The 17,305-nt window shown below is 44.6% G+C and overlaps 1 protein-coding gene across 1 annotated transcript in view; it reads right to left on the bottom strand.

Moving 5' to 3' along the window:
* The window catches only part of LOC143997160 (meprin A subunit beta-like), a 42,805-nt gene extending 26,497 nt beyond the window's left edge, over positions 1-16,308 (bottom strand). Inside the window, exons 1-2 of the mRNA XM_077492619.1 lie at positions 16,164-16,308; positions 531-710 (exon numbers count right to left, since the gene is read on the bottom strand). Of these exons, the coding sequence (XP_077348745.1) occupies positions 531-710; positions 16,164-16,284 (301 nt within the window). The 5' untranslated portion in view covers positions 16,285-16,308. The remainder of the gene's footprint in view (positions 1-530; positions 711-16,163) is intronic.
* Positions 16,309-17,305: the final 997 nt, after the last annotated feature.

The following is a 17,305-nucleotide window of genomic DNA, read 5'->3' as shown; positions in this document are numbered from 1 at the left end:
CACAGTGCCGTATCGCAAAAAATGGCCTGGTCAGGAAGGGGGAAAAGCCTTCCGAAGGCTCAAGTGCTTAAAGGATTCGTTACGAGCTCATGGTAAAGGCAAACCTGAATATCATGTTTATATATTATCGCTTTACAATTCATTGTTTAACTGAAATTCAGATTTAATGTGTAATGTCAGTAATTTTGTTACTTTACAGCAAAACAATGCTGTCTCTAAATGAGACATTTTTTTGATTCCTTATTTTGATTGTGTATAGTAAATTAGGGGAAGAAGTTATAAGCTATTCATGGCTAGTTGAAAACATAGTTTCTGATATTTATTTTGGCAACAACACAAAATGTCCTATACTACTAAGTCAAGACTTCCTAATAGTTATTTTAGTCCTAGAAATTGGAAATCATTGAAAGATCAACAGCAGCTCATGGCTCATGAATTTACCTGGGTCTAAAAAAAAAATCACCAACTTTCTGGTCATTAACCATTGGAAAAAAAGTTGCAATCATTACAAAGGAATATGTGTGGCATACCTTCCATGGATATGAGAATAAAGGCATCTCCGCCTTTTAAGAAGTCCCTTCTGTAAAGCCATTCTTCAGCAGTAATTAGGTTCTTTCCAAGTGTACCAGTTCGTTTGTATCTGGTTCCATTAGGGAATGTTGCAAAACTTCCTACCACTGCAGGATTATCCCATAGCAATGCCTTTGCATCTGAAAGCACATACATTATTTGTCAGCATCTGTAATCTTCCAACTTTTTGTCCTTAAAGGGGTTTTCCTTTTTTATTAAAGGGAGTGTATAGAATTGATGCAGGTTTATCTAAATAACCTTGTCAGTGGGTGATAATGATTTGAAAACATTGTTTCTGGAATACTTTATAATTATAGAAGTACACAGGGGTGGTCTTATTCACTCATTACCTATGGAAGTTCTGCTTTCAAGTTTTACTTACAGAACCACCCCAGGTATGGATATTTTTACATTATAATTTGGACCGGCTTGTACTAATATAACTAAACATGTACCATGAATAATGAAAAAAACTTGCACCAATATCTATTTAAAGTGCTAATTAAAGCGGTAGTAAACCCGCAATTTATTTTTTTATTTTTTTAAACCTGCAAAGCAAAAGGCATAATGAGTTAGTATGCACCGAATACTAGCTCATTATGAAATACTTACCTTAGAACGAGGCCCCGACATCTCGCCCGATCCACGCCGAGGGAGCCGACATGCTCCCTCGGCGTCTCTTCCGGGTATCGCGGCTCCGGCGCTGTGAGTGGCCGGAGCCGCGATATCGTCACTCCCGCGCATGCGCGCGGGAGATTTCAATCCGGCCGGGCGAGCGCTGCCGGATTTTCACGGAGAGAACCCCCTTGTGCGCATGCGCCGCTGCAGTCAGCGGCGCATACCGAGGGGAATATCTCCTAAACCGTACAGGTTTAGGAGATATTTTTTTTACCTACAGGTAAGCCTTATTATAGGCTTTCCTGTAGGTAAAAGTTAAAAAAGTGGGTATACAACCACTTTAAGCTGCTCCCAAGTGTTGTAGATTCCTACTGTGCAATAAGTATCAGTAGATGATAGGGGGCGCTGTGACTCCTATTTAAATGAAAACCTGAATGGGTGAACAAATGCTAAAATACCGTACATATAAATATACAGCATATATATGATGAATCACTGTGACCAAATAATAATAATTAGTAAATATAAAACATATATATATATATATATATATATATATATATATATATATATATATATATATAAAATCTCTGTGATTAATTATAAGTGCAAATAGTCCAAAATCTTCTGTAAATATTCCAAGATAAAACGTGGTTTATACAATGAAAAAGTGTAGATATCCTCCACCGCTTATAGAAATCCACAAACACCCAACATGCTCTTGTAAAATAATCTGCTCACCAGACAGCTATGACCTCTTTAGCAAAAAAGCAGGTCAGAAAACATTGTGCAACAATCTTACAGCCTGATGTAGGATCACTGACTTTCCAAACTGTACTCTCCTCTCTACCAAAGCGGGTACATGAGATGAGAAAAGACAAGGAGGATCCAATAGCATAATATTGCTTATTTTATTAAAACATGAAAATTCATCAAAAATGCCTGCATACATTCATAAGTAGGGGGGAAAACACCGCGCTAAATTGGAATACAGGTGAAAAAAACAGCAAAAAAAAAAGGGCTTGCATCTAGCACCCCACATTGCTCTTATTGACGCTTCCGTTTTGTGATCACTTGTCATAATTTATGTCCTTTTTTATGACTTTTTAATAAATACCTCATGGTTAACTTTTTTTGACCTGCACCATTTGGAGCTTTCTTTTTTCTTTTGTTCCTACCATCCTTGTCAACCCCCTTTACATTTGGGGTCTGGAATGTAAATGGGCCACACTTGATCTGGACAACTTGAGGTATCCCCCTGAAGAGACGCTGGTCACGGTTGTTTCATCACTCGGAGCCTTCTGGGAATCCCGTTGGACTGCTTCCAATCTACCATCTGGTCGCATGTGCAGACCCTAAAAGCGTTCCTGACTCTACTGTCGTAAGACTGGGAAGTCCACCGCATCTGGTAAGAGTATTCCATCTACTTTCTTGATTACTCCAGACAAGTTGACACATCTTGCCACACCTGATTAGCGAAACGTCTATTTCACCTGAAGAAGACCTCTCATCTCACTTCACGTGTATCAGTCACATGATAGAGGACTTTATTCTTTGTTGTTTATATATGATTGTTTTCACTCAGATATCCCATTTCAAGTATATTATCCTCTTATATACGGTTTAATCACATGATAGAAGGCTACATTTCTAGTTTTCTTAGCATTTGAAGATTGTTTACACACAAATTTTCGTTCTTGTGTTTATATCACTATATAATTAGCGCTACACTATTATTTTGTTTTTACATTCATAAGTGCCTGTCTGCCCCAGCACTGGGAAGTGAAGCATATAGGTCCGCAATGTGCCCTGCTTACGCTGGGAATCGGCGTGCGTTCCACCGCCGCTGGAGATAGAACCGGAAGCTGGGACCTGGACATGATGTGACCGGAAAGCATCTCATAAGCATATACCATGCCTGCGGGATACCCCTGGAAGCTGGAAATCACTGTAGTGGGCACTGCTATTTCAATGATCTCTACTAGCTTCTGGCTCATGTGCCAAGCAGCTGCCCTTCTGCATTGTGAACACAGGAACTAACCTTCTCGAAACATGCACCATGTAGAGATCACTTTGCATTTTCTCAATGAATACAAAGCGTTCTCTGGTTGGATGATGTGGGGTGGTGATTAGGGATGGGCGAACGGTTTGGCCCGAGCATAAGTTCAGGCCAAACTTTGGTTGTTCGATGAACACCAAACAATATGCGGTGCTCGGGGCAAATTCAAAAGCCGCCAGAACACCGTTAAAGTCTATGGGACACTAACATGAAAAATCAAAAGTGCTCATTTTAAAGGCTTATATGCAAGTTAATGTCATTAAAAGTGTTTAAAACTGATTGTGGATGTAATAAATTCTCGGGTCTCAGCAATATAGATAAAACTCATGAAAAAAACGGCATGGGTCCCTTCAGGTCTGGTATGGATTTTAAGGGGAACCCTGCGCCAATTTTTTTTCGAAAAATGGAGTAGGGGCCCCCCAAAAATCTATACCAGACCTTTATCCGAGCACACAACCTGACAGGCCACAGGAAAAGATGGGGGGCGAGAGAGATCCCCCCTTCCTGAACCGTACCAGGCTATATACCCTCAACATGGGAAGGGTGCTTTGGGGTCTGACCCCAAAGCACCTTGCCCCCATGTTGATGGGGACAAGGGCCTCATCTCCACAACCCTTGACCTGTGGTTGTGGGGGTATGTGGGCGGGGGACTTATCGGAATCTGGAAGACACCTTTAACAAGGGGACCCCTGGTCCCCGGCCCCCTCATTGGTAACGGGGTACATCATACCCTTATCATTTCACAAATAAAAAAATAAATAAAAAAATGTCCCGCAATATAAATCCACACCGCCCGATGGACCAAATATAGCTGAGGGCAGGGCCACCAGGTGATGTAAACTGGTGAACCTGCCCCCTCTGACAGCACAGGGGCTTGTGGCCTGGTACATTTCAGGAGGGGGCGCTCTCTCATCCCCCCTCTTTTCCTGCAGCCTGCCAGGTTGTGTGCTCGGATAAAGGTCTGGTATGGATTTTGGGGGGCCCCTATGACCGTTTTTTTAAAATTTTGGCACAGGTTTCCCCTTAAAATCCAAACCAGACCTGAAGGGTCTGGTATGGATTTTGGAGGGACCCCTACGCCATTTAAAAAAGAATTGGCGCAGGGTTCCCCTTAATTTCCATACCAGACCTGAAGGGCATGGTATGGATTTTGGGGAGACCCATAATAGTCATACCAGACCCAAAGGGCCTGGTAATGGACTGGGGGGGGGCGTTTTTTTTCAATGAGTTTTATCTATATTGCCGAGACCTGACAATTCATTACAGCCATGATCAGTTTTAAATAAAAAATTTTCCTTTAGAAATGTAATTTTGCTGTGGTATTGTTCTAAACACGGGAAAACTGCGCCACTTTACAGGCGTACTATAGACACCCCCCAGGCACAATATTTAAAGGAATATTTAATTTTTATCTTTTCACTTTAAACATTATTAAAATCACTGCTCCCAAAAAAACTGACGCTTTTAAAACTTTTTTTGCATTGATACATGTCCCCTGGGGCAAGACCCGGGTCCCCAAACACTTTTTATGACGATATCTTGCATATAAGCCTTTAAAATTAGCACTTTTGTTTTTTCATGTTCGTGTCCCATAGACTTTAATGGTTTTTGTGTGTTCTTCCAAATTTTTTGCCTGTTTGTATGTTTTGGTGTGAACTGAACCGGGGGGTGTTCGGCTCATCCTTAGTGGTGATATCATGATCTCTGCCTCATCCAATCTGTGACAGCTGCCAGCATAACCTGGGCCACCAGGCGGGTGACATCAATGGAAGCCTCCCCAGGAGGATACCAGCCTGATTTCCTGCATAGACGAGCTTCTGGCCGCTTCACTGGAGATGCCTCTGTGGGTCTCGTTAACACTGACTGGCCAGGTTTCCATTGCTTTAGATAGCTTTAGATACTGCGGCTATGACTAGGACCAGCTTGCAGGCCTGCTGTCAGGTAGATCCGCTTCAGATCAGAATCGATCCGCCTTTTCAAGGGAAATTTAAAGGAGACTGTCTTCCAAAGGAAGGGTCACATATCGAACTAGTCTCATCAGCGCTGTGTCCACCAAAAGAGATGACTCAAGATGCTTAACCTCTTCCTCCCTGAAGGGATACAGTTTCAGGATTTTAGATTGCATGGAACTTTTCTTGTCCATTTTGCCCCACTCATCAGAGATGATGTCGCCCAGTTCAGTGAGAAAGGGAAAGTATTGACGCTCCTTATTAAGCTGCTTGAAGAATTTCCTCTGCTTTGCAGGAGAAGTTACAGTTACTTCCCAATTTAGGGCTTCCCTTACTGCTTTCACCATAGAGGGTACCAGGGCCTACTCAAAGCCCCAGATCCTCTACTTCGGACTTGCTGTCCGAGGGAGGAATGGATGGGCAGCTCAGCTGGGAAGATTCCCATGTATCCTGGACCTGCCCCTCTCCCGTTGGAGAGCATAGTGGCTCCGGCGAGGGGTCACGAGGCTGAAGAGCCTCCCTCTCATGTAGAGATTCTCTCATGACACACTTAACCAAAGATTCAAGGTGCTGGTCTGCACCCTCTCTCTCGTCTGCTGCTTTGGAAAAACAGTGGTCACAGAGGGACTTGCCGACAGGGACTGGAGCCCTACACCCCCAGCATGATTTCTCCATCCCTCTGTCGAGGTGAGATGAAGGGGTGGTGAGGAGGATCTTTACTGTGGTGTCTGAAGCTAGAGGGAGAGTGCCGGTGGTATTATTTTGAAGACCCGCTTTCTCTGTGGGAACAATGCTGAGTATCAGACCTGGAAGGGCTGTGGGGATAATAAAAAAAGAGGGAAAGGAATACATTAAAGCTGGTGCCCCTGTACCCTACTCTCCTCCCTCCAGCAGGCAGAACACAGGAATAGTCCCTAATGCATACCTGCTGCGAGAGGGCTGGCAACCAGGAGGCAGTGAAGGATCCATATTATCCAAAGCAGGTCACTGCAGGGAAAAAAGACAGATCAGCCTGCAAGAGTCTCATCAGGGGGCTATCCCTTCCCTACAGACCAGTACTTACTCAGGGGAGCCATAACAAATGCCTAGGAAAGTCGCTGCATATGCCCACAATCATTCCTGAGGCTCTGCAGGCTTCCCCCAGGTTTTGAAAGTGGCTCTGTGTGATGTCATGGCCAGAGCCAGGTATGAGATGCCCGCGCGTATGCACGAACCAAGCCTTGCTTCCATTCCAAGTCTGCGCATGCGCAGACATATGTCAGGAGCCAGAAGAGAGCGAGAGTGGCGGCTGGAATGCAGAAGGAACCAGCCCCCATGCTTAGGGGAACACCAGCGGGGAAATGAGAGGAAAGGGGAACAGACACAGGACCAAAGGTACAAAATAAAATATATATACACAAACACTGCTTCCATGGCTGGTGACGTCCATCTTACCACTCCACCTTACAATCGCCTAGGCCGAGGGAATCCCACACACACAAGGCAGCTAGGCAATCAGGCCTATGCGCGCTCGCCTGCTGATTGCCAGGCTTCCAGCTCTTCAGTTCTACTCTGCATATACACTCCATACTCTGCTTAACAGTCAAGGCTTATCGTAGGGATGTGACACCTTGTTGCTCGGCCGATACTGATCATAGGGGGGGGGGGGTCTTCATGTAGGAGAACCATTGACTTGGTTCTACGGAGGAGGTTAAAAAAACAACACGGCCGCTTTATGGGATTTATGGGAGAGGTGTCCTATAGGGTAGTTATGGAGGCCGTGCTAACCCACACATATATTGCCATGGAGTCTGCCAGGAAAGTATTTTTTTATAATAAGGACCCATTTACAGCAATGTGTTGTAGTGTGTCCTGTACACTGTATTTTGGTTTTGGCAAGTAATGAAATACATGCCCTATTTAATAGATATGCCCACAGTACTAGATGCTGTATTAAGTGATGTGATATGCGTTTGAGCTTGATGAGTAAATGGAACAGTCTATGTATTGGTTACTTCAATAAAACCTACATATGAGGCTTTTAAAATGAAGAAAAATTTCTTTCTTCTTCTCGTTTAATGTAGAATCTGTAACCACAAGCTACCTATTTTGCTAAAATTAACCCCTTCCCGCCGAGCGTACGCAGATCTGCGTACTCGGCTTCCCGGGGGTATACCGGGATGATGCCCGCACCTGCAGGCATCATCCCGGTACCGTTTTTTACAGCGGGCGATTGGCTTTCCAGCCATAACAACCGATGCGGCTAAAAGCCGCTCGGCTGTTATGCCGGAGGAGCGGGAGGGGACGTCCCCCCCTCCCGCCGCCTCTCGCCGCTGTTACCGGTGCTCCCGCTCGATCGGGAGCACCGATTCCCTGTCCGACGCCTCCGGCTGCTGCGGAGGAACTGGAACGAAGCCGTAATCGGCTTCGTTCCAGTCTCCTCATCGTAAACACGGAAGCGACGTCATGACGTCACTTCCCGTTTACTCGGCTGCCAATGGCGCCGGTTTTAAAAAAATATCCGGTATTCAGAATCGCCGTTTTCGGCGATCTGAATACATTGAAGTGTAAAGGAGGGGTGGGGGGTCTTTTAGACCCCCGATCCCTCCATAAAGAGTACCTGTCACCACCTATTACTGTCACAAGGGATGTTTACATTCCTTGTGACAGCAATAAAAGTGATCAAATTTTTATTTTATTTTTTTTAACAATTTAGTCGTTTTAAAATAAATAAAATAAATAAAAAAATAAAAAAAAAATTTTCAAAGCGCCCGCCGTCCCCGCGAGCTCGCGAAGCAAAGAAAACGCATACGGAAGTCGCGCCCGCGTATGTAAACGGTGTTCAAATCACACATGTGAGGTATCGCCGCGATCGTCAGAGCGAGAGCAATAATTCTAGCTGTAGACCTCCTCTGTAACGCTAACCTGGTAACCGTAAAAAATTTTTAAAGCGTCGCCTATTGAGATTTTTAGGTACCGTACTTTGTCGTCAATCTACAAGTGCGCGCAATTATAAAGTGTGACATGTTTGGTATCTATTTACTCGGCGTAACATTATCTTTCACATTACGCAAAAAAATTGGGCTAATTTTACTGTTTTGTTTTTTTTTTATTCATGAAAGTGTCCCTTTTCCCAAAAAGTTGTGTTTAAAACACCACTGCGCAAATACCGTGTGACATAAAATATTGCAACAATCGCCGTTTTATTCTCTAGAGCCTCTGCTAAAAAAATATATATAATGTTTGGGGGTTCCAAGTAATTTTCTAGCAAAAAATATGGATTTTAACTTGTAAACACCAAATTCCAAAAATAGGCTTAGTCATGAAAGGGTTAAAATGCAAAGAGTTGGGTTGTTACATTGTGAAATCGGTAATTGTTAATTTTCTCAGCTTTACATTTTCAGCAATGTATTGTATGAGACACCTTAAAGTGTCTCTGAGACATAAAAAAAAAAAAAAAAAAAAAGATATGACCAGTAGATACAGGCATCTAGATGTGCCTACATATATCTGCATTAGCTCTCAGTCCCTTATGTTATTGCTGAATGGTAAATGGTTCTGAATGGACAACACTCCAGCAGTCCTTTTAGTTGCAGAGTTTGCCCAGCCACCCATCTCTGAAAATTCCTAATGGTGATTGAAACATCCCATCAGCTCCAACACAAACTGGAAATGCCAGAACATAGCTTGTTTAAATATGCAGTTATCATGTGGTACCTGCTAGGAATTCTGTTTTTCTTCTAAAGTGACAGAGTATCTTTATGTTGAATGTTTTATGTTAAAGAGTAATATCATGTAGAGTTACTCTCAACCCAGTTCTGCTAACTGCAGTGAGCTCTGGTAGCTCTTCCAAAGTTTGAATTAATTTGCTTCTGGGTCCCATGCCGAGTGGCTGCCCTGCTGCTTACTGAACAAAGATCGCAGAGATAATGAATGTAAAGTGTTCTCCCATTGTGCCTTATGGCTCTGACCATGGTTGGTGGACCCAGCTTCCAAGCAGGTTTGGTGCTGAATTCCCTTTTGAGGGAGCTTTCCTTTTCAGCAACAAACATGATATTGCTGTAACCCGGGCCACAGGTAGCAAGTCGAGATTCCCCCCTCAAGATCGGCGCTTACAGAGCCAGAGACGTACCTTTCCAAGGAGACAGAATACCGATTGGGCCAGAGAGGCACTCCGCTACAGGCTTGGTCAGGAGTTTACAAGATCCTAGAAAGCTAGGCAGTCTTCATTTAAGAAACCCGTGAAGGGTGGTTCTTCCGGCAATCAGGAATCCAAGTGTTTTTGAGATTGGGCCCACTCAGGCATGCTAGGTGGGGGCTTGTCTTCTCCACTTTTGCCATGTCTGGGAGGCCTCAATCCAGGACTTCTGGACTGTCAAAACGGTCTCCTCAGGTCCCGTCTGGGTCTTCAGCTGCACCCCCAGGCTCAGATTCATCCCTACGTCTCTTCCACATTCAGAAGAAAAAAAGCAGATCCCATTAGCCTACTTAAACTCTTTATTGGAGCAAAGTCCAGCTCTGTTACGGAAGGCGAGCAAGGCCAGGGCATGTTGCCAAGTACCTGGTCGGAGGCCTGAAGTGCCAAAAGGACTCCCCTTGTGGCTAAGTGCAGTACACCCCTGAACATGGTACAGAAGGTGTAGTGCCCAAAGAAGCACAGGTTGACATATGGCTACAGGAGAGTAGAGCCGGTGGTCACCTGAAGTATATTGGATAATGCAGGATATATAGCTGGGCCAAAGTCTCTAGGAATCCTCAGTAACACTTGGAAATGGTGTGTGCAGGAGACAGTAGTGGAAGCCAAGCCAGGGGTCAGACATTGTAGATCTGACAAGAGGAAGAGGCAGATAGCAGGAACAGGGTTGAGCCAAGGTCAAATACAGGAAGGCAGGCCAGGAACAGGTAGCAGTATCAAAGTCCATGATGTAAGCCAGGATCAGACACTGGAGAAAGCAGCAAAGTCGGGGGGGTCAAACCAGAAAAGGGGAACAGACAGGGCAGGAGCAAGCCGGGTCACAACAGGAAATTCAAGTAGAATATGCACAGAGGCTCAGGAACACAGGAATTCTGAGAACAATCCAGCAATGTGATGGGCTCAGCAGCAGTCTTATATAGGCCAGTAAGTGGTTGCATCTGTCACATTGTGTCCGTGCACTGTTGCGTACCTGCATACGCCCCTTCACACTTCTTGCACTAGTGCGCATGGCAATGTGCCGGAAGCATCCATTACCAGTACTGTCACTATTGCCAGTTCCCCTATGGCCATTTCCCTGACACATGTATTCTCCTCTGTTCATGGTACAGAAAAAGAACAGTACGTGGAGACCGATCATAGATTTGATCGATCTCAACCACTTCATCAGAAAAGAAAAATTCAAAATGGAGATTTTATACACGAGCCAGTAATCGGTCCAAGCAGGAGACTGGTCAATGTCAATCAATCTAAAAGACGCCTACTTCCACGTTCCGGTGGCAGCGGATTTCCAACAATTCTTTCATTTTGCAGTAGGCCAGTGGCACTTACAACTCACATGACTCCCCTTCGGTCTAACATCACCTCGTATCTTCTCCAAAGTCTTGTTAGCTGTTGTGGTCCTGCTCTGAGTCATGAGGGTTCGTCTTCATCACTACCTAGTCGACCTCCTTCTCAAGACAAAGGCCAACTTCTAGAACACAGAAGCCTGGTCATCTCCGCCCTTTAAGAGTTCAGGTGGTTCCTGAATCTAGAGAAGATTTACCTGGAACCCTCACAGTCCCTTGTGTTTCTTAGGGTAAATTTCGACACAGTAAAGGGCACCATCTCGCTGCTCGAGGAGAAGATTTTAGCGGTCCAAGACAGAGTCCGCTCAGCCCTCCCCTCATCCCATCTCTCTGCCCTCCAGTGTCTGAAGGTGATTGGTACTATGGCGGCCACAATTCCCATGGTGAAGTGGGCCCAGTGGCGGACATGACCCTTCCAGAAAGGGTTCCTTCAACAGTTGAGGCCTGTGAGCTTCCCCCCAGCGCTATGAGGGCGTCCCTCTTCTGGTGGATCCAGCAAAAAAATCTTCGCTAATGTCACTTGATCTTCCCCATCACATGGGTCACGATAACATCAGATGTCAGCAACAAGGGCTGGGGTGCTCATTGCCTATCGGAAGTAGCACAAGGCAGATGGATCTCCCCTTCTCCCGGGGTTGTGTCCAACGTCCTAGAATTACGGGCTGCATTTCAGACACTTTTAGTGTTCCATCATCGTATAATGAAATCCTTGATGATGCTCAGGTTGGACAATACAAACCGCAGTGGTCTACATAAGGAGGCAGGGTGGAACTTACAGCTGGTTCCCGCTACTGGAAGTGGAGCCAATCATGAGCTGGGCTCAAAAGGAATTTCTTTCTCGTGTTCAGATGAACACGAGTTTGAGGGAGCCTTTTCTAACTTACCGTATATACTCGAGTATAGGCCGACCCGAATATAAGCCGAGGCACCTAATTTTACCACAAAAAACTGGAAAAAGTTATTGACTCGAGTATAAGCCTAGGGTGGGAAATGCAGCAGCTACCGGTAAATTTCAAAAATAAAAATAGATACCAATAATGTTTTTGAATATTTATTTCAAAGAAAAACAGTAAACTATCTCTGTAAGTGTAAAAGAGGGTCAATAAAAACAATAACAATAACTTTAAAAGTACAAAAACCTTAGCTCATTCAGCAACCAAGCTAAAACACAAGAGTTAAAATCCTTCAAAACTGGATTCCTCATCATCTGTATGTCCAAACAGAGCTTCAGCATTAGCTGGTGTGAGATTATCAGCGTAGACATTGTCATCATCACTGAGTTCGCAGTCATCACCATCACTGCTGTCGTTCTCATACAAAGCGCTGTCTTCACTGCCATCCATAGCATTACTAATGCCACATTTCTTGAAGGCGCGTTGCACCATGTCCTCCGGAATCTCTTCCCATGCATCACGAACCCACTTTGCTATCAATTCTATGTCGGGCTTCATCAGATTTCCACCTTTTGTCAGTCGGGCTTGACCAGATGACATCCATTCATGCCACATCTTTCTCACACGGTCTTTAAAAGGTTTATTTAAACACACATCTAGCGGTTGCAATACAGATGTAAGCCCACCTGGAATAACGGCCAAAGTAACTTGAGAAGATTTTGCCATTTCTTTTATGCCATCAGATGTGTGGGCTCTGAACATATCCCAAACTAGCAATGATGGTTTTTTCTTTAAGGCTGCTCCTGGTCGTTCTTTCCAAATTTCTTCCAGCCATTTTTTTGTTCCGTCTTCATCCATCCAGCCTTTAACATGTGCGCGCACTGTAATTCGTGGTGGGAATTTGACCTTTTTAGGCAAGGTCTTTCTTTTAAAAATAATGACAGGCCGCAGCTTTGTTCCATTAGCCAAACATGACAGAACAACTGTGAAATGATTTTTTTCATTTCCTGTGGTTCTGAGAAAAATAGTTTTGTCTCCCAAACTTGCCACAGTTCTGTTGCTTGGAAGATCAAAGGTCATAGGTGTTTCATCCATATTTCCAATATCTCCCAGGTCATAGTTATGGATCCTTCTTTGTTTTATGATGAATGAATGGAATGACATCACTTTTTCATCAAGGTCTTTTGGCAACTTCTGTGAAATCTTTGTTCTTTGCCGCAAACATAGGCCAAACCTATTCATGAAGCGGGTACACCATCCTGCTGACGCAACAAATTTTTCAATGCCTGGTGCTTTTAATTTGTCATCTTTAGCCATCTGAAGGGCACGTAAGCGAATTCCCATGCGTGTTACGCAGTAACCATTTTGACGACACTCCATAACCCATTTATGCAATTCAGTCTCTAGAGCCCCATATGAAGTTGTTAAACCACGTTGAGCTTTTTTTGCCTTTGGAATCTTTTCCAAGTCAGCTTTCTTTTTCCGCCATTCCCTCACTTGTTTTTCATCAACACAAAATTCCCTACTTGCAATACTGTTATTGCTTTCTTCTGCTCTTGACACAACCTTAAGTTTGAAACCAGCTTCGAATGACCTGCGTTTTTCTTTTGGTCCAGGATTACCGGTAGAAGTGTTGGGATCCATTTCTAACAGGATAAAAAAAAAAAAGACTTGTTTGGGTACCTTTTGAGGCCTAATGCAGGCTGATATTACAGAAAGTGATGACATGACTGTTTGCATAGAGCAGCCTGTGTTAGGGCTCATAATATACCGTACATTCTACCAGTGTCCTGCCTGTGCCCATTAAATATACAGCCTGCCTGTGTCCATTAAATATACCGTCCAGCCTGCCTGTGTCCATTAAATATACCGTCCAGCCTGCCTGTGTCCATTAAATATACCGTCCAGCCTGCCTGTGTCCATTAAATATACCGTCCAGCCTGCCTGTGTCCATTAAATATACCATACAGCCTGCCTGTGTCCATTAAATATACAGTAGCCATTGTAATAATGCTCTGGATAACACATTAGACACATACCGGTATACAGCCTGCCCAATAAATATACAGTAGCCATTGTAATAATGCTCTGGATAACACATTAGACACATACCGGTATACAGCCTGCCCAATAAATATACAGTAGCCATTGTAATAATGCTCTGGATAACACATTAGACACATACCGGTATACAGCCTGCCCAATAAATATACAGTAGCCATTGTAATAATGCTCTGGATAACACATTAGACACATACCGGTATACAGCCTGCCCAATAAATATACAGTAGCCATTGTAATAATGCTCTGGATAACACATTAGACACATTTTTTTTGCGGCGCCTCGCCACGATTTCTTCAGATGTGGTCCACTGCAGTGCAAATCACATGCGGTCTCTGTGCGATGCGAGTTCATCCATACAGATAGTATGGCTGAATTGGCATCGCACGTGGCCCAAACTCACACAGGACCCTTTTTTGGTCCGCAGCAGAATCGGATCGCATGGGTGTTCACACCATGCGATCCGATTCCTGTCCGAGTTTGCAGATCGCACTGCGATATGCGAACTGATCTGGGGGTGTCATTAACATTTCATTGACACTCCCAGCAGTTCGCATAGTGCAGTGTGAAGTGCCGCTGGGAGGTATGCGATGCGGGAAAACACTGCGGATTCACGGCGTTCCCGCTGCAGTGTGAACCCAGCCTAAAGTGCAATTATTAAAATTATGTTTAAAAAGGCTGGGTTCACACTGCAGCGATGCGGGAACACCGCAAATCCGCGGCGGGTTCCCGCATCGCATACCTCCCAGCGGCACTTCACACTGCCCTATGCGAACTGCTGGGAGTGTCAATGAAATGTTAATGACACCCCCAGATCAGTTCGCATATCGCAGTGCGATCTGCAAACTCGGACAGGAATCGGATCGCATGGTGTGAACACCCATGCGATCCGATTCTGCTGCGGACCAAAAAAAGGGTCCTGTGTGAGTTTGGGCCACGTGCGATGCCAATTCAGCCATACTATCTGTATGGCTGAACTCGCATCGCACAGAGACCGCATGTGATTTGCACTGCAGTGCAGTGCGAATCACATCCGGTTCTCGTAACCTCTGCAGTGTGAACCCAGCCTTTAAGTACCGTACAAAATTGCTTAAGATTTTAAAAAAAATTTTAAAGATTTTAAAAAAACAATTACGGTACAAAAAAATTACAGGATTCTAATCTACAGTATCTACAGTATGACAGTATGACACAGTATGACACAAAAGCAGTTTTTTTTTTTTCCATAATTTACCGTATGCCTCGTGAATTCACCTCACCTTTACTTCCATAGACTGGATTGCCCGGCCCCTGCTCTCTCTGCTTCTTTCTATGGTAGTCCTGTGTAGAGAGAGAGAGAGGGGATTGGGCATATCACTCCGCAGCACACAGTATCCTATGCTAATACTGTGTGGTGTGCGGAGCGCGTGCAGAGATTCCTCCGCGCCCGAAATAAAAGAAAGAGTCCCCCCACTGCAGTAACGATGTGCGGTCTGCGGAGCGGGTGCAGAGGCTGTATTCCTCCGCGCCCGAAACAGAGGAAAGAGTCCCCTCCCCGCTGCAGACATAGAGCACATCGAAGGAAAAAAAAAAACTATAACGAAGGGAATCGAAAGATGAGGGGATTGTGCTGACCGGCAAACTGACAGGCCATTCACGAGCGTCAGCCAGCGACATGGCCCCGCCTCTTTTTCTCCTCCAGCTCGGGCAAATTTTCAGTGACTCGAGTATAAGCCGAGGCGGCTTTTTTCAGCCCAAAAAGTGGACTGAAAAACTCGGCTTATACTCGAGTATATACGGTACTTTCCAGACAGAGCAGTGATAATCCACATGCTGGGGTCAAATCCTAAAGTGACCACAATTTTCTACGAAAAATCAAGAAATTGTGCTCCCCACATTTAGATCATCAGAAAATCAAGACGTTCCTCCAGTTGATGTGGGACACAAACTGAAACAATATCTGGAAGCCACGGCTCCCTTCTGTCAGTTGGACTTACTTTTCATCCTTCACCATGGCAAAAACAGAGGAATGCGGGCCTCAGTTAGATCCATTGCTTCATGGATCATTCAGACCATTCAATGGGCTTATAAAGCAAATGGCTTGGTTCCTCCAGAGGCAGTGATGGCGCATTCAACGAGTATTTTGACATCTTGGGCAGGTTTGCATCCCCACCCAATGCCTGGCGCAGCCTAGTTATAGAACACGGCTGCTGACTTAGAGCAAATATTTCTGGGAGAGGTGTCCCAAAGGGTAGTTATGAGGTGGGGCTAACCCACAGTTATGCTGTCATGGAGTCCATCAGGAAAGGAAAAATTATGTTAAGTATTTGATAGGAAATGTTCAGTTTTTTGGCCATACATAGAGTAGCAAAATGCAAAGAGAAAAGATGTTATTCAGTCAATTCATTGTGTAGCAGTGCGTTGTGTCTGGTGTTACAAAGACCAGGGTGTTATTACTGTACTTTGAGAGATCTTATTAGAAAGGGTATTTTATTAGTCTGTAGGATTCTAACCTGATAATAGAGTTGGGTCAGTTGTAACACTCTTCATGGCCGATGTTCTCTGCAGACCATTAGGATTTTGATCCATCAACTCTACTGTAGCTTGCCTCCAAGGACAGGGCCATTGAAGCATCCAATCATTCTCTCCAGTTATCAGAAAAAAAAAAAAAAAAAGATATGACCAGTAGATACAGGCATCTAGATGTGCCTACATATATCTGCATTAGCTCTCAGTCCCTTATGTTATTGCTGAATGGTAAATGGTTCTGAATGGACAACACTCCAGCAGTCCTTTTAGTTGCAGAGTTTGCCCAGCCACCCATCTCTGAAAATTCCTAATGGTGATTGAAACATCCCATCAGCTCCAACACAAACTGGAAATGCCAGAACATAGCTTGTTTAAATATGCAGTTATCATGTGGTACCTGCTAGGAATTCTGTTTTTCTTCTAAAGTGACAGAGTATCTTTATGTTGAATGTTTTATGTTAAAGAGTAATATCATGTAGAGTTACTCTCAACCCAGTTCTGCTAACTGCAGTGAGCTCTGGTAGCTCTTCCAAAGTTTGAATTAATTTGCTTCTGGGTCCCATGCCGAGTGGCTGCCCTGCTGCTTACTGAACAAAGATCGCAGAGATAATGAATGTAAAGTGTTCTCCCATTGTGCCTTATGGCTCTGACCATGGTTGGTGGACCCAGCTTCCAAGCAGGTTTGGTGCTGAATTCCCTTTTGAGGGAGCTTTCCTTTTCAGCAACAAACATGATATTGCTGTAACCCGGGCCACAGGTAGCAAGTCGAGATTCCCCCCTCAAGATCGGCGCTTACAGAGCCAGAGACGTACCTTTCCAAGGAGACAGAATACCGATTGGGCCAGAGAGGCACTCCGCTACAGGCTTGGTCAGGAGTTTACAAGATCCTAGAAAGCTAGGCAGTCTTCATTTAAGAAACCCGTGAAGGGTGGTTCTTCCGGCAATCAGGAATCCAAGTGTTTTTGAGATTGGGCCCACTCAGGCATGCTAGGTGGGGGCTTGTCTTCTCCACTTTTGCCATGTCTGGGAGGCCTCAATCCAGGACTTCTGGACTGTCAAAACGGTCTCCTCAGGTCCCGTCTGGGTCTTCAGCTGCACCCCCAGGCTCAGATTCATCCCTACGTCT

The sequence above is a fragment of the Lithobates pipiens genome, unplaced genomic scaffold, assembly GCF_037356315.1.
Source record: "Lithobates pipiens isolate NorthernLeopardFrog02 unplaced genomic scaffold, aLitPip1_a1.2 Scaffold_19, whole genome shotgun sequence".
NCBI lineage: Eukaryota > Metazoa > Chordata > Amphibia > Anura > Ranidae > Lithobates > Lithobates pipiens.
This window is presented reverse-complemented; position numbering and strand designations above follow the sequence as displayed.